The sequence below is a fragment of the Merops nubicus genome, unplaced genomic scaffold (genome assembly GCF_000691845.1).
Source record: "Merops nubicus isolate BGI_N331 unplaced genomic scaffold, ASM69184v1 scaffold3150, whole genome shotgun sequence".
NCBI lineage: Eukaryota > Metazoa > Chordata > Aves > Coraciiformes > Meropidae > Merops > Merops nubicus.
The window spans coordinates 109828-134778 of NW_008581977.1; the positions used below are offsets into that span (position 1 = coordinate 109828).

Here is a 24951-nt window from a genome sequence, read left to right on the forward strand (position 1 = left end):
TTCAGCTGAAATATTGTACACAAGCTATATACAAATACAAAATTACAAAATACGTATCTTTTAATTGTAGTCAAAAATAATCTAAATATTTGGCAATAATTTCTATAGGTGTACTGTTTCTAAAAATACTGCAATAAAATGACATGTAGTTTTTCAGATTCCTCAGGCTGAGGCAATGCCCACTTCTTCTTTATATACTGAATGTCTATCTGTCCAGACTCCTTGGCCAGTGCAATGCCTAACAGTCCGTTTGTTTTTTCTGGTTCTCCCAGTAGAGCCATAGTTACAATACTGAAATCCAAAGAACAGATGAGTGTTTCTCAACTGAGGCAAAATTAACAGGAATTGGTGTTTTCAAATGTGTTTTTAATAGGTTACTTACAGTTAACTAAATGATTCCCTTTTTCTGTTCATCAGTGTAACATTCCTCACTATTTCAAGTCCCAGCATGTTCTTTACCTTTTCACCAGTTGCATTATTTAATGTAAATATAACAGGTAATTCTTCCTCTGTTTACAAATTCCATCACCAATTTCTAATCACGACTTAAAAATTATTTCAAGCTCATAAAAATAAACTATGGTTTATGGTATTTTCCAGTACAGTGTAACAACTTTAAAAATTATATTATTTTCTCCCAAATCTAGCAGCACTTTGCTACAGTTTACAAGGCTGCAAGGAAAACTTTAACTTTAGACTGATATTCACCAAGACTAACTTAAGCCTAGGGAAGAGAGAGTCTCCAAGAAGGGCTCCCATAAAGGATGAAAGAGAATCCTCAAGGCTGTAACTCAGAAAGGCCAAATTAAACTGGTTTTTGTGCATTAATGTACAGGATACTCAGGTCTCTACACTGACTACAGCAACAGTATTATAAGAGTAGCCTGATGTTAGTCTTGGTGAACACCTGATAGCCAAAAATACTATTTTTTCTTTCTGATAATGAACAGAATGTATTTCTTTATACTGGTAACTATACTATAGATAAGCATTTTACAATGCTGTCCAACATTCTGCCTTTTTTAGGGTTTGATCCTGATCCAGCAAAGCTACAACTGAACTTAAATAGTCCAGTGATTTTAGCGGGAACAAAATATTTCTCTTCATTGAAACAGCAACTGCTCCACATACAGATATCTGTCCCAACTGACAACACTGTATCTGATTTTGATTTATACTAACATTATTTCTCCTTTATCAGACTGTACAAAATAATAAAGATGAAAAAAAAAACAACAGCTCACTATAGTCAGTTTTCACACTTCCAACAGTCTAAGTAGTAGAGTTATACTCAAAATGCAGATGATCATATTAATATTCTGTTAAAATGAGAGTAACATAATGTACTTACTTCTCTGATGGAATAGTCTGCTTTACCACTGGCAACAAATCATTTTCCAGAAGATTCCAAATGTAAATATTAGATGATGCATCCAGGACAAAGAACACAGCAGGTCTTGTTATAGCCCACTGCAGGGCTATAATTGGCTGGCCATTTGTGCTGTCATTCCACTGTATGAGGGGATACTCTGATGTCATTTGGTGTAACCTAATACTTCCATCTGAACAGCCAACCTATACAGCAGTCAAAAAGAAAAATGTTTCCTGGGTACAAAAACTAAGCAAGAAAAAACCTGCAATTTAATTCCCCAGAATACCAGGCATGTAAATAAAATCAGTTATGTGACTCAAAAGGCACAGATCTCTCATATCTCACTCTCTGGAATACCTGGATTTTCATTTTTATTGTTATATTTAATTCAAAAGCAGTAACTCTGTACTGAGCATATTAATGTAATCCACTAACTTGGGTTGAAGTCTTAATTTCCTAGTTTAAAAACAGTTCTCAAAATATCAGCTTCATTAATACTGTGACCCAGCACAACTTGACAGTAGTCTGAACTGGGGCAAGGTCAGAGCCTGGAGATCAATTCAGACAGCTATTTGGTGACACCATCTGTAAAACCAAGAACAGCGTGCAGCAGGACAGGCTGTGCTTAACAGTATAATGATATTAAACTGATTCATAATGAACAACTAAATCAATTGAGAGACAGATATCACTGCTGCCAGATGTTTTCTTGTAACCTTTGTCTTGCCTGGTATAACATTTCCAAGTTTGCTCTAATTCAGGTACAAAAGAAACTATTATATGAAAACAGAAAATAACTTATTCTTACTCCTCTGTGCCACCTTTACAACATGAAGACTTCCTAGAATTTTCAAATTACCATGACTTTTTGCAGTGGCTGCAAGTTGTGCTGATAGTTATAAGGACTCTGCAGATACAAACTTGTAGAAGCCCGTATTACTCTAAAATACTTTTGGGAAAAGCTAAGAACATCCATACTGGTAAAAGAAAAGTTCTGACTGTGCAGAGGTGAGACAACACACTTACACTGTAGCCAAACACATCCATTTTATACCTTAGGCAATCCCAAGGAAGTAGTATAAAACACAGCAAATTTAGAAGGAAAGCATTCTTAAGAGAGGATTCAAGTACAAATCTATGCAAAGATAAGCAGACAGGAAAACCTACCAAAGTTGGATTCAACATGCATTTTTATCATACACCTCTTCATGATACAATTTTGTCTCCAAAATGATTGTGTCACGAAGAGATGTATGATAAGAATGAGAAAGAAGCTGAGGCTTTAACAGCAGAAGACCTGCTTCCAATGCTGAATTTCAGTAAAAATAAAGAATAAGTTCTCAGGCTGAAATAAGGCTGCCATTTGTTGCTGTGAGTCAGATGGTCCACCTTTTACATAAGCAAAGTTTGAACACCAGGACAAAGGATTTATTGCCACCCTTCATGGCAGACTGGAATTAGTGGGGTAAAGCAACTATTACATCTACTTAAATATATCAGATTAGAAATCCTCCCTCAGCAAGTAATTAAAAAATTAAACTTGTATTATATTAAAATGTTTTCATACCAAAAATAGTGACTTTCCAAAAGGGAAGAAATCAATTGCATTGATGGTTATTGATCTCAGACCGCTCTCCTGAGGTCTGAATAGCTTTGGAAGAACTTTTAAATCGTGTCTGGTACCATGGCCCACCAGTCCCTATGAACAATGTAAAGAAAATGAATAAAACAAAATAAAATCTGAGTTATCAGCAATACAAGGAAAAGTTAAATAAATTCACAGAGCTGTTACCTAAAAGATCCTTAATACCTAACAAATATTAATAATAATCTCAAATTATAAATTTTGTATACAGTCTACTGGTAAAATTGCAAGTAAATTGGGCAGCTTCCAAAACAAAAAATAAAGAGATTAACTTCAGCACATTACTCACAATGTTTGTTCCAACAATGAAATGATTAGGATTAGAAGACAGAAATTTAATATTCAGTGTCTGGGGCATCCTCTGGCGCACATCCTTTGGGAAAAGACTAGGGAAAAAAAATGTAGATGACATAAATATAGGAAGTTTTCTCCTAAAGCTATGCAAGTGCATACAGAAACTCTTGATCTAAAATCTCTATGGCTAGCTCTAGAAAGACATGTATGTAAAAAAACCCCAAACAAACAACTAATGAAAATATTGTTAAATACCTTACATAAAAGAAAATTAATAAAGTATAGGAAGAGTTAGCTTTGTGAGATACACATGTAAAATCTAAACATCCCTGTTTCCTTACCTGTTATTCAATTCTGTAGTAGAGCTATGTACTAGCTTCACTTTCCCTCCAGGAATTAAACCTAAAATTATATACAATAATTACTGAAATTGATTTAAGCACTTTGCATTAAGCAAGTGCTATCATCAAATTAAAACTGAAGCTAATAAGTAAAAGGATATTTCATAATTAAATTGTTTATTGTAGATATAGCTTTTAACATGTAAGACTCTCACATCATTTACAACTATTTACTTCAGAATTCAAATCTGAAGAGTTGTAATCTTTGACAGAAATCCAAGAAAGAGGACAGAGAAAGGGAAACATGATTACATGTGTGTTTGGTTTAGTTTCATAGCATTTGTGTAACATCCTCTAATACCACTGTACAAACCCCAGTTCTATTGATGGTGAAAATGCACATTTATATAAGTCACTTGGATCTTTGGCAATGAATTATAGTAATGAGAAGCCATAATAATGCTTCATTAAAGTTGGTCTATGCTACTTGTTAGAAAATAACAAATAATTCAAATCCTTCAAACACAAGAATTTTTTGAAGATGAAAAAACTGAATGCTGGCAGCAGTAAAAATGTGTTGACACAAGACCACAGCTTTAAAATGTTCCTTTCCAAAGACATAATACCCAGCTTTAGCAGCTTAATATAGCCTGACATTGCACAGCAGTTTAGAAATTGGAAAACTGATCAAAAATTCTAGTATCAGATACATGTCTTATTCAGAGTGAAGTTTTCCACAGTAATTTTGCCACCTTCTATTTTTTATCATCCCAGACTCTCTCTTCTGACTTCATAATTTCAAAACTGATGCACTTTACCTCTAATGTACAGTACTCACCTAAATCAGTTTGTGAACCAGCTAAATCAGCTTTTTGTAATTCAACAACTACCTGGAAAGTCAACATTTAAATTTAGTAAGCAATAAATATTTACCAGGCTTTAAAGTTTTTAACTAGTAGCAATAATGTATGACATAATTCTAAAGGAACCTTTAGATGGGTAGATCTAACATTACAATGACTACAGGTAAATTCTCTATCCTGTAATGTCTGCAGTGCTAAAAACAGCTTCACATGCCTGCTGGATGTTCTCTGCTGGAAAGCAGAACATGGGAAGTCTACATTCTATGTTTACTTGCTAGTTGTTGGTTTAGTTGTTGGTCACAAAACATCTACCCTAAACCACCAAGCAAGGAACTGTAACACATCTCCTGTACTATTCATGAAATAGAAAGGGTAGATCATTTGGTCTGAATCAGTCACTACTAAAGTTACCTAGAGCTTTAAGGGACTTAACTAGTGATACAGAAGAGAAATACTTTTATCCCTTTATTATTCACTGAGCCATGCAATTCCTCAAGCAAGATCAATTCAGATGTAGGGCCAAAGCTGCATCAGAAAGACTGAAAGGAGCCAGTGCTTACCTCACAGTCACATCGTAGGCAGGATAATCTTATCCACACATTTTCACATTTTGTCTCTTGAACATTTAGTTTATATAAACTACGCATGTAATTTCTCACATACATTCACTAAAGTCTCTGACACCATGATTCAAGTAAAGTAGGTGAGTGAAAAGACTGAGGTCTATTACTCAAATAATAAGTTATATGTGAACATATTCCTGTGAAGCAGAACTACTGATTGACTGTTTTCATGAATTCATACACCTGCTAATAATTTTGCCTAAGGACAACATCATGGCACTACGTAGACAGGTCAAAAATTTTTGAGAATTCCAGCAGGAGTACAGTATTGCTGTACTTTTCAGGGAGGAAATTCTCATCAGAAATTCCAGATTTGGGGTGCTGTATTTGAAGAAGAATTTAATTATTGCAACACATGATACTCTCTTTTCATACACCCATTAACTCACCCACATATTGAGGATTCCATTTTCATCCATGGAAGCTATCTGAAATGGAGGGGCTGACATTTCTATGGAAGGAATAGTAACAATTTATATTAATATGCTGAGGATATCTAGGGATTCAAGCCACTAATACATTCTCTGAAATTTCTATGATCCTCTCAACTTTATAGAAGGGGAAGTGCCCTAATTCTACCAAAGAAGAAAAAGGCATGAAACGTTCATTACTGAGAGGGTGGTCAAACACTGCAACAGTCTTCCTAGAGAAGTGGTCAATGCCTCATGCCTGTCAGTGTTTAATAGACATTTGGACAAGGCCCTTAGCAACAGGCTTTAACTTTTGGTCAGTCCTGAACTGGTCATGCTGTTTGACCAGATGATGGTTTTAGGTCCCTTCCAACTGAAATAGTCTATGCTGTATCTCTTGTCTATTCTATGCTGAGTTTGTCCTACAAGAGAGGCAGATGATCTCTGCATCTTTCAAAATGTCTGGATTCTGCATGGTCTTTGGAACAGAACGTAAAGTGCAACAGGTGAAACCTTCTCTAAAGGCAGTTTTTGAGTGACAACTTTAACAAGAAGAATAAAATATTATCTTGAAAACAGATATAACAAGCGTGCACCCACATCTGATGTGAAACTGCACTGAATAAACATTACATAAAAATGAGAGCAGAAAACAAACATGAATGTTGTTATGCAATTGATACTACTGACAACTTAAAAGGCAGAATCGAATTATATACAGAATTTTGGCTATGATCTATTTGTTTCACTAGATACCTAAAGAAACGTTCAGATGACTTGATGCTTTGAAGACTAGCTTATGTACATACCCTCCTGATAGGAGAGGCTGGAGAGCCCATAATTCTGATCATTGTAGAGAGAGGTTGAGACAGGTTCCACTGCCAGTATAGGAGAGGTGTGGTTTACTGAGTTTAGAATGCCATCTGTAATTAAGGATAACAAAAGCTAGACACTGTATTACTTTCAAAAAACCAACAAAACTCTGATTGATGATGACAAAGATAGGATGGTAAATAATGTACTTCATAGAGAATTACTTTGTAAAAGTCTCAAATACAGTACTGCAAACTGTTTCGTAAATTAACAAAATACTACTAGATGAATCAGTTTCACCATTTGTATTTACATCTCATTTTCCAAATGACTGCTGCAGCATTTATGCCACTGTACCAGACATTTCATTAAAACCTACATTTCAGAGTTACCATGAAAAGAATCATTTCAAGTTCCATAAACAACAGAGCTAGAAATAAATCACTGTTTACTATAGAAAAGAAAAGTGAAGAAAAAAATATTCGTAATAGAAACTAATATCTTTTCTTGTGGTGTTTGTTTCATGGTACTACTTACCCATCAATAACATTCCAAAATAAATGTATATGTAGAGCAATTTTGAAATGCATTGTCAGGTATTCTTGATTTCTGGCCTTGCCCTGTGCACTGAACGTTATTTTCTTTAAGACTAAAGGCATACAGTTTCCTAAGTGTACAGCATTAAAAACTGTTTGCTTATAGAAGCAACTACATGAAACTGTACACATACTTTTGACTACCAGCCCATTGTGCAACGCAGTACCAAGTGTCTTTGACCTACTACAAAAGTACTACTGCAATTAGATACACTTGTGAACAGAAGAGGATTCTGTGTCTGTGGTTTTTTTTTAGAAAAATAATACCTCAGTGTAAGTTAAACGGTAGCACCTGCACACACAGAGAAGGAAAAATACATAAAGACATTTTGAAATAAAGTTTTTATAAAAATATTGCTATTTTTCACTCTAGGGTACAATACAGCGCCAAGAAAAATGGCATCAGTTTATAATTGAGACAAATGTTGGCATGTACATCTCATACCAAATCTCTCAAAGTACAACTACGTACAATGGAAATTACAATAAGATTAATTATTTGCTCCTCTACTTAAATTTTCAATGACAAACATTGTTAATAGGCATAAAGATGTTTTCATTTCCATCAGATTACTAAAATTTTAAGGATTTCATACAACAATTCAAGTGCAGTGAAGTACTTTGGAGTGCATCTTCTAGTATGTCAGTTATATGGCCTAAGTAAACTTCATAACTTCTGAATTTGTTGTTCATGGATTATGAGAAAATTTGCAAAAGCCTGTGTTATTTTGATCAAATATTAATGGATCAGAAGTGTAATAAAAATGGGAAATGCAATGACATGAAAATGTCAAAGGATGAAAGGTCACCCACAAGCACTTCTGAAAAGTAAACTTTCTTCTGGCTTCCCAAATGTACATAACACTAATTTAGGCCATATCTAAACAATCCAACAAATGAATTCCACAGTATTTTTACTTGCTGTGCTTCTCTGCTATTAAGAACCTGGAAATGCCATCCTGTATCTCCCAGCTGGACCCAGTGCTAGAGATTTTGCTCAAGTGACAAGCTGGATGACAGAAAAATATATGTCCAGGTTTTACTCCAACATGCAATTGATAGATTTTTAGATATATCAACCAGAGAGCTTTTGGGCCCCAAAGTTGAATCACAGCTTCAGAATTCCTTCAATAGAAGACTAAAAGTAAGCGACTGCTGATTATGGAAGTTAGAATTCAACTTACTCCATTATATAGATCCCCTCTGACACTTAGCCTTCATACACTACTTGTTTCCTATGATGTGATCCCATATGTGCTGAACCAATAGTATCGTATGAAGACATTTGTATATGTAATGAAAAGATGGGAAAAACCTAGATCTTATGTTTCTACAATAATTGATAAAATGGTAATATTAAAAAAAAAAAACACAATCCTGACTTAATTTTTAGTGTATCTAGATAGAATTCAAAAGTGCTAAAATTATGTAAGTAGAATTCTAGAAGTGCATAAAGGTGATATTCAGGGCCAAGATTCAGACACTTAAAGCAGTATCTACATACAAGACAGCTATATAATACCTGTAAGTGAACTAAATGTAATCAATCCAGCTAACCATATACAGACATCAACATTTATAGGAAATTAAAATCCTCTCCAGATCCCACTGGAGTAGCATTGAAGTGATTCTAGCAGAGATTATGCATGTAGATGTATGCACATACGTATCAGATGTGGATCTTACATGCAACCTTAAAGAAACATCAAGACTTGGGTGACAATTTGTACAGATTGTGACCTTTAAATGATGTTGGAAAACCTGTGCTTTACAGTCTTAAATTAGTTGGATTTTTTTTTTTTAATTCATCTTATTATGTGGGCTTAGATGCAGATAAAAAAGAGATGTAGGTTATATTCCAGGAGATAACATGATGAAAATTGACTAAACTAATGAGTAGAGATAAGGCAGTAGTTGATTAGTCCATTTTAATATTACAGTGCTCCTTAGGTTCTACATCTGGTCCATCTCTATTCTCATTGCTTGATGCAAACTGAGCTGGCTTACATTTCTTTACGACTGTTACTGATCGTCGATTTTTTAAGCACTGAAGTGGCCAAACTAGGCTACAGAGAAAGAGCATTCTTAGATGAATTAGTAGTGGAATTGCTTTATTGCCCACAAAATGAGTAATCAGAATGCATAGATACTAACCAGTGGAAAATGTTGGAACTCTAAATGTCCAGTCTGTTTCACTCATCATCATATGAAGGTGCATTCTTGAGTCTTCTCGAAGATCCCATACCAACACTGAACCATCTATTGTTCCAGCAAAAACTAACGTGGTTTTATTGGGACTAAAGCAGCAACATGTCACCTGTTAAGCAGTAAAAATAAGCATGGTTAATACTATGATAAAGACTAATCATTTGATAAGCCTGAAAAATATTTATTTTTCCTGGGTATGCAAATCCAGAAATGACAGATTACAGGTATTTGTGGCAGAAGGACAATTTCTTTAAAAGGGAAGTAGGATACAAGCCTCTCAGCAGGCCTTCCCTTTTCAAGACAATTGTGCAATCTGCATCTACTGCCACAAAACTGAAGGGGGTGATTCAACTGCACGATCGTGATGGGTAGAGAGAAGTCCTGACAACATATGAACGAGTTGTTTTACTTCCATTCACTCTTAAACAATGAAATGGAGTCAAAATTAAAAAAAACAAAAAAAAACAAAAACAAATCCAACCAACAAAACACCATGATCATCCCTACATTCTAGTACCGGAGCACAAAAGGGAATATGAATAACGTTTTGCTCACTAGACTCAGATGTGTTTCTCAAGAGATGAGATATCTTGCAGAAAGACAAGAACACAAAATACACACAGTAAACTCTTTTATTCAGTAGACAGCTATACAATGTTATTAAAACATACCTCTGAGTCACATATTAAAACTTTCTGAGGACTGGAAGGCTGCCAGATGTTCCAAACACATATGATGCTTTTTCTGTTCAGTAAATCAACACCTGCCTTTTCAGGTAATCCATGAACAGAAAGTAGTGTCTGCCTCTGAACTTGAGGCACACAGAGGCAGGATATTTTTCGGTCTGAATGTTTTTAAAAAAAAAAAAAAAAAAATCAAGAAAAAAAAGCAATAAATACAAAAGTAAACTCACTGGAGATGAAAAGCATATTTAGCTGCTATAGCAACAACCAAAGAAGCAAAGATGTAATTATGAAGAATATTTCTATTAAGAGTGGGTTGCTCTGCATGCTATACAATAAAAAAGGAAACAGAGAAGAAATCCAAAATACTAGAACTAAGCAGAAAGCAAAAAGCAGGAGAGCCAGGAAGTTAATAGAATAATTATATTTGGCATAAGCAAGCCAAGCTGATCTGACATCAGTAAGTATACTGAAAATTAAGATAAGTCTCAAACAGGAAACAGCACAGGCCAGGCTTCTAGTTCATTTTAGAATACACACTTTTTTTGTTATGATAGTTCTTTGTAACAGAATTACAGATGCTTTATTTTTCATTTTTCTTCTCATCTGAACATCTACAGTTAATATGGGGAAGATATAACTGCAGTTCAAACACATCAGGCTATATTCTCCCTGTTCAATAACTTTGTTTGATTTGCAACTTTGGTCCTACTGTCAGCATAAAGAGCCTAAATGCAATTATGCCCCTTCGGATGGCCCTTCAACAACAGGGGCAAGAAATTACGTCCAGGACACCCCTACATCATGCTAATCACTGGCTGTGTTTCTGGTTCCACAGCAGCTAGGACGCTCTGATGTTCCCTATGTGAAACCAGTCTGCACAGAGTTAAAGATCAGTGCAACTAAAAGAAAAGCAAGCTTAACATCATCTGTATATCCTGATATGTGCTGTTTGCACTTCAGTCATGACAAAAAGCATGCTATTTTGCATAAGGAAAAGGAGTTCACACTGTATACTAAAAGGTATAGAAAGAAGTTCCCTTACCATGGAGGAATGGCTGGTTAGTATTTAACTGGAAACTGCTATCACTAATAGACAGACTGGTTTGTCGAGATCCTGGTTTCCACTTGGGTTGTGTTGCAACTTGATCTTCCTCTAGCAAAACAGCGATCACCTTTCAAACATAATTACATTTATAGAAATAAAAGGGTCACCTTATCTTTGAGCTTTGCTATTTGTAGCTTTCTAAAGTATGTGGATTAACAAACCTTTATCAACTCTCTTGTTAATTTTTTATCTTTGCAAATACAGCTGTACAGATAGAAAAGTTGCACAATCTGGTTCCAGTCCTTTGCAGAGATACGAATCTCGCTGATAATGAGCATTAAGTAATTTATTTAAATTAGTCAGAACAAGTACTGTAAGCAATCTATCACACTGTGTATTTATGCTCAGAACTCATAAGGGATATTAATTACGTAGAAGTACCTGGCAAGCAGACCGGAGGAAATTTGTTAATCTCTGTGAATCAATTTTAGGTGTTAGAGCTCCATTCACACCTTGGCTGTTTACGGGACCTAAGAAGAAACAAAAACCAAAGCCAAATTTGAAGCTTCAAAAAAGAATAGATTGAGAAAACCATAAGAACATCACGGCAGGAATCAACTTCTCTTCAGCAGAAATAACAGCACTGAAGAATGCGTTCTGCTGGGGAATCAATCGTATCTGCTGCCAGCAGAAACAGCAATCCAGAAGGAAGAAACTATTTCTGCCACTTATTCTCTACTCCATCAGGGGATTCAGAGTGCCTAGAGCAGTTTGCTATCAATGCAGCCTGCCACATGACAAATTCTGGTAATTAAAGGGTACAAAAGAGAAAGTTCACATGCATACATCCATAAATGAATAAGACTAAAATGTTCTTCACCTCCAGATACAAGGGCACTTTCTCCTGGATGCTGTGTCCATTTCTCCAATGTCTCAACTTCCTCAGTCTGAACGTCTCTCTCAAGATTGTCCTCATTACACTGGACATATGCCTGAAGTAAAGTGATCAAGAGATGGCTGACACAGCTAAGAATGACAGCATATAACTGAATAGAACTTAAACAGTCATTTTAAAACTGATGTGCTCAACCTCTCCTGTTTGTAAGTTCAGAGCTAAGCATATCGACCGTATCTTGATGCATAAATGCATCATACCCAGCATACTTGGGACAGTAAGCCAGAGATGTACAGAAAAATCCCTTAGAAAATGGGGAAGGAACACAAAAAGCTCCTAACACAGAAAGGAAATTGTTTGACCAAAACATTTTGATATCATTGCTCTATGGTAATTAAAGCTCAGAGATGAAAAACAGTAATTCATTACTTTACTGGCCTGTTAGCTTTAGTAACTTTCATCTGCAATGAAAAATATTTTCCAGAAAAGAATCAGCCCTTTCAGGATTTAAACATTACTGCACGTTTGTTACCCACCTGTTTAGTGTTCATTTTACCAAAACTCCTGATATACATGTCGTACTCATTTACAGGAGGCAAATCCAATAAAGAAAAACTAACTGAGAAGTCCAGATCTATTAGTGGGAGAAGTTCTGAACTCCGTTTTCTTTAGAAGGAATTACAAGAGAGAAACAAAAATGGTTAGAGACCAAGTATTTGGTATTCCAAAAGAAAAATAACCTGATTTTGTACAGTACCAGAGATGTAACAGTCCATTGATCTATGTAAATTGAAGCTGTATCAAAATTAATTGACAGATAAAAATATATCAACAGAAGTACATATATCATTAAGAGTTCTCACTTGATGTTATGCTGAGATAATTATATTTGAAAATGCAATATTGCCTGCAAATGGTAAACTTATGTGGTTTTTTTATTAAACTTAAACTATCAAAGCCTAGCACGATCACCTTGCCTGAGTATTCAAAAGCTGTTCTGTGAGCTAACAGATGAATCTCTCTTCCTTCCCATAGTTGGTATGGTGGCTAATTCTCCTAAACTCATTTTATTAACTTACATAACCTGTATGTACACATGCTTTATAAAGATCATCTATGACGTCCTGGTTTTGTTAAACTTACACAATTGTATTTACTCTCCCTTACACTTCCAGGTTTTATTAATATACTTTGTGCAAATACAACCCAGATACAGTTATGGACATTGATGACATTGATTGTATTTTCTTATTTTTACTTCTGCTTCCTAACACACCACTTCTTCACAAACATTGTGGACACGCATTGCCAAGATCTAATTCAAATGTATAAAAGTTGCTTCCTAGTTACAAATCTTAATGATACAAGCAGACAAATCTTTAAAAATAAACTAACAAGCCTCATTTTAATACTTAAAACTCCAGAGTGCCACAGCTCATTTATGGGATGCTTCCAGGCTATGTACTGGAAGTGTTGTATGATCAGAGCACTAAATTCCACAACTTCTTTCTCTTTCCATGAAGATGCTAGTTATCCTCACAGGCTACATACAGTGCTAGCATGTACACAAAGTCTTAGACACAATCAACCACCATACATAATCAGTAGAGGCTGAGAAACAGTTTAGAAGGTAATTCTCTGGAGATGCCTTTCTGAGTTTCCTGATGTCTCCACTGTACAGAGAAGCAGCATAAACAATGAACTTACATAAAATTTGAGCATATAAATTTAGACAAGGTGAATTAGACAGCCTAGACAATAAAGTCTCCCTTATGTGAAGGCTAGCTGATTAGGTACAGCCATGAAGCAATGGAATCTAGTGTTATCAATAAAATTTAATATTCTTGCTTTATGAGTTCAACTGATGTACAGAAAATTAGAGATATATGCAGTGCTTCAAATAAATCTGGAGCCCTTGGCAAGTTTCACAACAAAGAGGCATCAATTTGTTTCTTTAATACAGAGCTGTCTTAGATGTCTCAAACCTAGGTCAATTTTATGAGTGTAATAATATGTTTCTACACCAACTGGTATTACCCCTGAAAGGAAACATGCTATTTTCACAAGAGTAGGTGCCATATACAGGCTCAATTATTTCAAGACATTACAGTTTCGCAGAGCCTCGAGAGCAGATAAAAGGCTTGCCCTTTAGTACTGTAAGTCAATATCTAATTAAATAACCGAAGAACCACACAAAGAAATTACAAGCCTGGCAACTCCTTTGGTAATAAAATGATATATAGATAAATTTCTCTTATAAAACGACACACAGCAAAGCCCGTAGATTATATTTAAGAATTTATTACTGTTAGCTTACAACATAAGCTTCAGGCTTTGAGTCAAGTAATATAAATTTCACATATTACAATAATAATGAATAAAATTACAACTGGTAAATAATCCACACAAAATGGTAACTCGGTATGCCACATACTTACTTCTGCTTACTAGCCATACTTCGGCTACTTTGTCGTTGGTTTGCCATTTGAAAATCCATGAATATTCCACAAAAAGAGCTTCTGGCAGAAGGGTATTGCCTTTCTGTAATATTATAAAGCATTGTTAGTATAATAATTCACACTTTACAGTGTATTAAAAGGTAAAGCCATAAGTCTAAAAAGCAACTGATTTGTTACTAAAGTTACTGGCTTTCACATTACACAGCATGCTCTAGCACAGTGAGCAGTACAATAAGCTCCTTAATGTCAGCAATGGACCACCATTTTTCCCTTATTATGGTCCATTACTGACCAATTCAAAACGACTGATCATTGTAATTTTAATTTTGGAAGACTATAATGGAGAAAGTGTGTCTTTCTTTCTCCTGCCATTAGCAGTTACTTTGTTCCCCCCCCCCCGTGTATAGTAAACCACTCCATGACCAGTTGTAAAAATCCTATCTAATTCATGCAGACCTGCAGACCACACCATGTGCATGCTACGCCTCTAAATAAGAATTCATCGCTACAGCTAGTGGAGAAGCTCATCAACACAAGCTTAACTGATGCCCCTGGATGAACAAGTGAAATATTGGAAACTGTTACTTTAAAAGCAATAGTTAATGGAACAACTACAGTATCTGATGCCATGTCCGTTTTACTTCCTTTCCTGGCTACATAGTAGCTAATGACCTTAATATCCAGCTTCCAGTCAGGACCAACGGTGTTTCACTTCCTCAGAGGAAGACTGACTTCTCAGATAATTCTTGTAAAATGCTTTTAAACTTCTAGAAGTCATTACCAGAACGATCAACAACCATTTTAATGAAATGAGATGAAAACTTCGTTAAAAAGAATGTTGTGCAATTTACAATACAGCACTAAGTGCTACAATTCAGAATTTAAAAATCTGATTCTTAGAATTCCATCCTGTTCATTAGATCTATAGCATTAATGGAGCTCTTTTACTGTCTCCATATTGTTTATTAGAAAACCAATAATAGTTCTATCAGTCTTCTGCAAGAAGAAATTCATATCACAGTATACTGGTTCTGATTTGCAATAACTCCTTAAGTGAAAATCGTATCAATACTGTAGAGATTTGCAGCAACTCCATACTGTTCTGTGACTACTTTGTACAAAACAGAGTAAAAAGCTGTTTAAAGATTCTTTTGCACAATGATTCTATACTGCTGCTCACATGAGTAGAGAGTGAAAAGGGGAAGCACAGCTCTAGTCAGTTAAGTTGATCTGCCAGTCACAGTTACTAGAGCAACAGAATACAAGATAATTCCATAGCCACAATTCAGCAAAAAAACCCTGCATTTTAAAAGTGATCTAGAACTATATATTTAAGTAGTATCCGAATTTCTCTCATCTTTCCACCCAAAGCAGTAGCTTCAACTTTGCTTAAAAGAATAAGGCAAACTAATGTCACCGGAAGCCTCAAACTGTTCTAGCACTCCTCCAGTTTTCAAAATCCAGACTCTCATATCCTCCTCTTACCCAAAATAAGGTATATTAAATGCCAGTCTGTAAATTTTCATACTTCACATTTTAAATGATTAGTAATTCCCCTGAATCATTCTGTAGCAATGTGAAAGTTACAGTGCTTACCCACAAACATGACTCATCCAGAGGAACAGATTTCTGCCTCTAGGCAGACATCTAGAAAAAGGGGCCTGTTTATTTGCAAGCTGCATGTTATTCTTACATTTAATTAAAAAAAGATGTATCTAGTCACATACCCACGACTGGTTCCTTTTTTTCATTTTCAATTTTCTTTGGCAGCAAAGTACAAATTCTATCATTTTCTGCACTAATTGCTCTTTGAATTTCTTCGATTTCCGATGTCCTTTTAGAAAGTGGAACATCTCTCAGGTTTTCTCCTGCACCTTTTGCTTCACCACTGTTGTCTTCATCATCATCAAAATCATCTTCGTAATCCTTCAATAACAAGACTTTCAATAACTAATAAACATGGATTATAGTTCTATGTTTCAATGTAGTTTTAAGGAAAAAAAAATTACATCCAAAGCAAAACCCTCATACAGATGGCTATAAACCCTGACTGGCAGGCGTTTGAAAAGAACCACTTGATAGAAATAAAACAGTGTGTCTTGACTGTGTGGTAATTTTAATCAGGAGGAGACAATGCTACAGCAGTGTTTTCAGGGCCCAAGTGAAGGCACTGCTGTGTGTCAATACTTTTTTTCTACATATTTTTGCAATGAAAAACAATGAGGCTTTTTTCCCCTCCTGAAACTGATTATTTGCTCCCATTATTCAAAAAAAGTGAGGATTTTTCATAACAATAATTTTAACAATTGAAATCCAGGAAGACAGAAAGAGCATCTTGTGAAGACTTCAACTCCAAAAAAAAAGTTGCTTCCCAGCCCCCAGTGAAAACTAAGTAACCATGCAGCAGAGTTTCTACATAACCTTTTAGTTAGCTACTACCTACTGTTGGCCAAGTTATGGTCACCAACACCCAAAGAGAGTAAGTAAAAACCATGTAACATTCTGTACTTTTTATTTCTGTCTAAAAGTTAATCACTGTTTTGATATTTGAGAATTACTCCAAAAGGTCATTTGTATGCTTCTACTTACTTCAAAATCATCTTCATAATTTGCCGAAAAGTTATCAAATCCTACATCTGAATCAAAGATGTGTGTATCTTTCACTTCCTAAATGAGACAAATAAATGAAACTGTTAAATAGTCTCAAAAAGAAAAAAAAATTTTTCATCTGCCAAACCTTAGTACAAAGATAGACAAATAGTTGCTGTCAGGTATTTCTACACTTTTAAGCAAACATACAACAAATTCAGTTTAGAAACATAAATAGAAGTGTATTAATAAGTGATAATTACTGACTTAGAAAAATAATACAGGAAGACAAAACTTAACCCTATCTTAGAAAGATCAACTGTTTGTCCCACCAGTATTTTTTATTCTGAAATATATAAAAATTGCTATGTTGCCTATAATTTCAACAGTATACAGTAGCTCTTATGATGATGTAGCAACAAAATAAGACTGTTCTACTTCTTTGAGGATTAGACAAAATTATCCCTATACCTGAGTTATACTGAGAGACTGAATCTGTTAGCAAATAGTGCAGATGCTGGAATCAGGAAAACAGAGACATGGATACAACAGGAAAAAAAAAGATATATTTATACATAATTTGGTTAACATTGAATCCTCTACTGTATTTACATAGAGCATCCTTGAATGTATTTACAGCATCCCTGAAATAACTTCAACAAAATTGCCTCTCTCTAGCTTGTTGAACTTGATCAAAATAATATCATTTAACTACCCCAACATGTACCCCAAACAAGCAAAGCTTAAAATGATACACACCAATCTATACCATCTTTAGTCAGTCCTTTCCTTCAATAGCCTCTTTAAAGTCAGAGACTATATTATCCATGTGTAAGGGATTTCAAAAAGGAAATATATGTGAGGTTTCACGAAAATTATCCAGCGTAACAACATACTTATTAGCTGCTTCTACTTTAGCAACCAAAGGACAGCAGCTGGTTATCAAATGACAACTTAGGCACACTTTTAATCCTTTCACCAATCTTCAAGACCTAGAGCCACCTAGTGCTTTCAAAAGTATCAAGGACATTATACAGCAGTGAACAGCTTCTATGGATACCTTACTTCTCAGAGTCATCAGACTTCCAGAACCAGGATTACAGTACTTCGGTCTTTCTGGCTGCTGCTTTTGTAATTTCTGAGACCAATCTTTGGATCAAGAATAAATTACATTATCCATGTTGTCCATCTGGGCAAAAATGACCAAAACTGTGCAAAATTTCCCCAGCTGGTTCTCCCTGCAAGGTTGCAGGTACCCAGCAGTAACTAATTCACACAGAATTTAAAAAAAAATCCTTATTCTGTTTAGTCAGACAAACACACTAATACACCCATAAAGATGATTACAGTCTTCATTACCTTACTTACAGCAACTGTCTTAAGAGACATTCATGAATTACATAAATTACCTGAATTTTACTTGGCATATTATTTGCCTGTGTCAGCTGTTTATAGAAAGAAATACTATAGGTATGTGTAGGCGATTTGTGTTACATGTGTAAAGTCTTTCCAAGTTCCAAAAGCAAGTAGTTTACCTCTTGATTTGTGTCCCTTTCCTCCTTTTCAATGAGTTTTCCTTTATCTTTTACAATCCTATTGAAGAAAAGAACATCAATTTTATTGGTTAACTCAGAAGAAAGCACTAGTTTTGTTTTCTTTTCATTGTTGTTTGTTTTAGAAAAAAAATAGTTGATAATTTCCAATAAAGATTTTTACAAATACTTTTACAATCTCTATTTATGGTATGAAATGATAACGAAACAGACAAGTGAATTATCAGCTAAGAACTGCAAAAACCTTGTCCAAATTTAATGCCTACAATTGCATCAAAACAGAAGAAAAATTAACCAGGAAAAAAACCCTACCAAACCCACACAGCTATTAGTTTTATTAGTATCTGCAGCAAACTGGAGATCATCATCAGGTTGGTGTAATGTGTTCCAAAGCTATAAATTGGAGATCAACAGTCAGACCTGGTCTTTCATTCAGGCGTTTTATTTGAGGACAATACTATCAGGGTCAGAGAGCAGACTAAAATCAACAACCAGCTCTGCTCCTTAACAGTTTATTTGATTATTTTATTAGTAGAGTATCTGTCTTGAGTAAGCGGGTATTCATAGATACTGCTGTTGGGAGTGACGAACATAAGAAAAGGCAACAATCAAAATCAAAATCTGGCTGGATCCTCTCATGACAAATCAGAATGATTCAACATTGAAAGTGCTTGACGCTGAACCAGGGTTTTGGGACATCCCAATAAACAAAATTGCCTTCCTTGCCATTCAGAAATTGCTAACTCCTTTTTCCCAGCTATGCATAAAGAATGACTCCCCCCCAACACTGCATCAGCAACAGCTTCAAAATACAGCCTGCATATATATGCTTGACACAGTGGAGTGCTGCTGTGAGGAAGCATCCCAATACACATATTCTGATGGGTTTGGGTTTTTTTTTCTTTTGTACAGGAAAAGACTTCCACAATGATAAAGTCTTCTGCTGACTGCTTGCCCAACTAAGAAGGATATTCCAATCAACAGGCAAACCACCAGCCATAGTCCTCCCTCTGCTACCACACTGCCCACCAGAGATCCAAAGTGGCCCACCACTGGAGAAATGAAGAGACCAATGTTCACTCAACACATAATGCATCGCAGAAGGGAGCAAGTTGATTCCAAAACCAGGCCATGGGGGAAGGGAGGACCCAGGTGACCAGTCCAATCCCAATCATATAGTAACTGCCAGGAGAAAGCCTCATAATTCCCTTCCTGTCTCAATCTTGTCCTGCCATTACTGGAAACTGCTTGCTGTGAAGAGTCAGGGAGCCCTTTCAATAACCAAAATCCTCACACAACACAACCACTGTAGAAACAAACCTCCCAACCCCACTGCAAGCAGCATCAGCTCTTATAGAGGTGGTTTCTTCCCCCGCTTCCAATTTAATGTGGAAGGTGGGGGTACCTGGTGACCCCTGGGTGAAAACCAATCAGGAGGGTCTTTCTTGTCTGGTTATGGACATTATCCATATGCCAACCCTCATTCAGGGCTGGGGGTTTAACCCCAGCACTTCACAAAGTCACTATGACTGAAGTAATCTGTCCCATGCTGAAGGAACAATAGTTAATACTTCTCTAATGGTGGTAGCCACTTCACTATCTCTATCTGTGTCCCCGGAAGCCAGCATGTCACTCTTCTATTTAGCTAAGAAGATAAATTAGGGTTTAAGAATGAGAACTGTGACTGACAATATATTCAGCAACTTCTATAGGAATTTCACACGGCTGAAGCACTAAAGCATGCAAAGAGAACTAGAATATGCAGAGAACTGCAGTAATATTTTATATTTGCTATTAGTAAAAGTTAGAAATATCATCCTGAAATTTTACTGATCCTACTGATGATGACCTGGATCTTTCCCTTTCACATACAATAGTAAAATTGAGATATATACACACATGCATAAGAAGTGTTTTAGATACCATCCAGAGCAGGAACTTAGTAGAGATAGTCAAATTAAAATAAACAATAAAAGAGAATCCTGTGTAGTTCACCATGGACCTCACATGTCCACATGACTGAACAGTGAATTTCTAGGTGGTATAATACAGCATTTCTGCCTCACAAAGTGTCCAGTTTAATATATATGTAGTTTGCAAGGACTGCAAAACACCTCTTGCTATGCTAGACAGAAAAAGAAAAAAAAGGAATGTAAATACATACATTTTTAGATGAGTCCTCTTAAGAGGCAAAACACAGATTTGTATTCTTTATTAATTGCTATAGCATTGTACAAAGGGCCTATGAAGAAAATTATATTCACCCTAGATAACTGAAATCAAGAATTCATGCTTATTGTTTTGGTGGTGACTGAATTGTAGTAGATACCATATAGTATATACTTATTTTAAATCTCTGACTTCACCTTACATGCCGATGGCTCATTTCTTCTTGAATTCTCTCCTCCTTTTTGTATTCACTGTTCTGTAAAAGAAGTCGCAATATTTGTGTGCCAGAAATGGTGGGAGGCAATATGTATATAATAAACCAGTATTAGTAGCAGCAATCTTAAACAGAAAGAAAGGTTTCTAATTAATTATTTCAAGGACATATATTTATCAGTCATCGCTTGCAGGATGTTCTGTGTATGAAGTCATGTCAGAATAATCCCCCCATTACAGATACAGCAAGCAAAGAAAATAAACACTCATAAAAGACATGCTATGCACATAATACAAGCTGCTTCTGAAAATACTAAATACTGGGGGCTGAACTTTGGCTACCTCCCCTTCCACAATGCCTTTCAGAAAGGTAACGAGAAGGGACCTTCAGTCTTCTCCTTTGCTTAACAAAATCTTAAAATGCTTCAGCTAAGTAAATTTTGGCTTTTTTACACTATATGTTACATTAGCATACTAGTCACAAAGGTTAAAAAATCCTCCGAGCCCAGTGTATCTTGCTTAAATTGTGAGCTCAGAGCACCTTCCTAAACAACCCCCAGGTGTGGCTGAAAAACTGATAGGGGCTAAGGGCTGGCCTCAGTAGGCTGTGGCCAGCCTCTTTCAAAGAATGGTTTTTTAACAATATGGATGGCAACAACTCACACCAGTTGGAGCCAGGGACAGAGAACTGTCTCAAGCATTTTCAACCATAAGTATAGGGACTTTTATATTCTGTACTATGAAGGTTTGCCTAAGTTTGGAAATGTATTCAATAAGTTGCTTAAGAGAAAGGTGCTTTTCTCTATCCCTAAACATCAGAAAAAAGAAACATAACTCTGAGACAGAAGCATCAGTGTGTATATTCTGTAACAGCTACTCAAGTAAATTTTCAAGGAAGCCAAACCTTGAGCAAGCTCCTGATAAACTTTTAAATTCTGCTGCAGAAAGTCAGTTAGAGGAATCACCTGTAACAGGCCCCTACACTGAAGATGCCTAGTGTTTTCACTAGAAAATATATTTCTGAACTTCCATTATTGAGAAGCTTGTACATCTCCACTCATCATGCAGCAGAAGAAACTACCCTAGATTATCTGAATGGTTCTATGTTCCATAAAACTTACTTGATTTTGAGTTACAAATTATTATATATTTCTTCTCTCATTTTTGTAGAATGAGTATTTGCATTATAAAAAAACAGCTAAAGATGCCAAAATTTTGATTGAATCTCTAGAATATAACATCATGCTCTGTATTAGAAACATAAAAGATATTCTATGGCTTCTGAAGCAAATGGATCAGAATATGAGGGTCTGTGCTCATGTGCCTGCTTGTGAGTCACATGCCCATGATCCTTCACAGGCAACATCAAAAACAGCTTCTGCTACATCCTATTTCTTTTTCTATAAAGGCAGTCAAAACACTTTAATGGATCTCTAGCCTAATGTCATCTCCACTTCAGAATGTTAGTCAAAATTTCAAAGGTCATAGCAATGAAGAATTTTATCAATAAAAGGTGTTTCTACCACATAGACAAGTTTCTAGTTTAAATTTCATGGAAGGAATCAGCTCTGGGTTAGGATACTTAAATGCAGGTGTATTATTTTAACCCACCACTTTAGCCTCAAATTTCAGAAAACGTTGATTGACAATCCTATTTTTATTATTCACCTTATCAATGATGATATATCAACAATTAAGGTATAAGATAATGTTTTGAAGTTTGAACAAGACTCACCCTTAGATCATGCTTCTTTCTTTCATTTTCTTTACTTTTTAATCTCTCATTAGCTTCTGCTGGTTGCCCTTCTCTGTCTCCATGGGAAGATCCCTCTTTAGATCTCTTTGATTTATGTTTTTCTTCTGCTTCCTTTTCATAAAGTTTATGACTTCTCTCTTCTGAAAGCCTCTCTTTTCCTGGCCTAACAGAATGTTCTCTTTTTCCTCTGTGTCTTCTTTCTCCCTCATCCAACTCTTGATCTTTCTGTAACTTGTTTACATGTTCACCTTCTTCAGCTTTGTAGGCTAAAGTCTTCTCAGTGCTCTTTTTGGTAACATTATCCTGGAAAAATAAAAATAACAATGAAGACTTAGAAAGTTGTCCAAGACTTTTTTATCTTCACAAATATATCCATTTTTGACTGTTAGGATGATGGATTTGAAAGTACCTAATGTCTTTCTGACACATGTATCTTCCAGCCTTTTTTTTTTTTTTTTTAAAATCTCCTACAATCACAAATTTCAAATTATCATAGCACTTGAAAATCTGATATTTCTCCTGGGAGACTGTGTATTTTGCTACAGAAAATTCTTTGGATTAGGTATTCTTCACACAAAAATTTGTTCTTTGTTTACTAAGTGGTCTAATATAAAATAGGATGTATACTTACCAATATCCTTGTAATAAAGAAATAAATAGAAGACAGAAAATTTTAATGTAGCTGTACAAAAATAAAGCAGTTTCCCACAAAAATTTTATTTTTACTTGAAAAAAAAGAATGAAATATGTCCTTAAAATAATATGGTTCAGATATATTTTGTTGTGTGATTTGTACACTTGTGAGGACCTTACTAACTGCACCTACTGCATTCCTTGGGAACTGGAGTCTGATCCAGTTCCTATATAATTCTACAATTTTATCTTATTCCATTATGAAACACTTAATTCCTTCTCCTTCCTTTACCTTCTTTTCTACACGTCTTCTTTCTCGCTCTTCACTTCTTGTTTTTTCCTCCCCTAGAAAAAATATATATAAATTAATGAACAAATTTTATTATACTGCATGTCTGTACAAAATTAACTCCAGTATGCAGAAAAGAGTATTTCAGTGACGTAGATTTTCTAAATCATAAGAGGTTTCTAAAATAACTTAACAGTCTGTTGAAATTATCTCTACAAAGTGAGTTACTCCATTTTCTGTCCTAATGAATCCCCCTCTCCTCAGCTGGCTTGTGTAATAGAAAGAGTAACCACACATGGTATTAACTTCAGCAACCACCCTACAACTTGGGGATTAAAACAGATCACTCAGGAGAGAATGTCCAGGCAGGAAGGTACTTATGCTTTTCAAGTCAACTGACCAATAAAACAGTGACATTCACCCTCTCTTCACAGGTTACCACAGGATTCCATGAGGATATACATTTCAGCTGGTACTCTCAGCTGCCTGTTTTCATCCTCTCTGTACCAATGAGGTATGGTTTCAGAGTATTTCTATCTAAATATTGAATATTTCAAAGTACAAAAGCAACTCAAAGCAACTTACCCAAAGGATGCCTGCTTTCTCTTCTGTGATGTTCTTTTTCTCTTCCCTCAAATGACTTCATATTATTTAGCCTATCTATTTCCTTTATGTCATGTCTTTTATGCTTTTTGTCTCGTTCTCCATCGCTTTCCCTGTATTTATCTTTTGGTACACTGTACCTTTCCTTCTCTGAACTTAACTCTTGAAGCTTCTCTTTGTACCTTTCTCTGTCTCCTTCTCGCTGGTGCTCTTTCCCCGTTTCTCTCTCTCTCATTTTATCCCTGTCTCTTTCAGCCGATTTAAATCTCTCTCTTGTTCTTTCCTTGCTCTTCCCTCTATCTTTGGGTTCACGCTTACGAGTATCTGTGTCGTGAACAGACTTCTCTTTTTTCAGTTTCTTTTCTCTGTGCTTTTGGTCTTCATTTTGACTAGCTGGTTGTGATGACTGAAAAAAAAAAAAAGTTCTATTATAATTCAGCAATCTATTTTGTTTAGCGTATTCAGGTGAAATAAAACAATGGATTGCTAACTATGAATTTAACTTCCCAAGCTGTATTAAAATGCTGATATATTTCTAGGCTTACTTTGGAAAATTACTAACATTATGTCTCTACTTACTGTAAAAAGAACTAATAAATGAAAAACAATAAGCTGCATTTTCAATGTCTTTGAAAAGAATATGGTAAAACCAAAAATTTACTGTGGAAGCGTCGGCTCTGTTTAGAGCTAGGCAGAAAAATTAACTAAGCATCTTAATGCTTAGTTCACTTATCTCACTTAGACAGAAGCTGTGCTATCTTGTAAAATATGTTACAGATATAAACAGTAACAGACTGAGTATCCTGCAGCTGCCTTTAGAATTAGTATTAGCTTTCACTTGAACACAAAGTAGCATATAAAAACTGTGCAAGTAAGTTTTTGGCCTTGATCCCTTG

General features: G+C 35.4%; 1 protein-coding gene across 1 annotated transcript; it reads right to left on the reverse strand.

Annotated features, from left to right (window-relative positions):
* Positions 1 to 32: 32 nt before the first annotated feature.
* Positions 33 to 24461, reverse strand: WDR60 (WD repeat domain 60; the record flags this gene model as incomplete). The annotated part of the gene is made up of 22 exons (XM_008936142.1): positions 33 to 291; positions 1352 to 1575; positions 2940 to 3071; positions 3307 to 3403; positions 3653 to 3713; positions 4491 to 4542; positions 5528 to 5589; positions 6358 to 6471; positions 9112 to 9274; positions 9837 to 10009; positions 10894 to 11023; positions 11338 to 11396; positions 11762 to 11888; positions 12328 to 12457; positions 14230 to 14332; positions 15978 to 16176; positions 16840 to 16917; positions 18375 to 18432; positions 20759 to 20817; positions 22510 to 22833; positions 23456 to 23508; positions 24038 to 24461. Coding segments are annotated over 22 exons (2994 nt in total), but the record flags the coding sequence as incomplete, so codon positions are not given.
* Between the last annotated feature and the right edge of the window lie 490 nt (positions 24462 to 24951).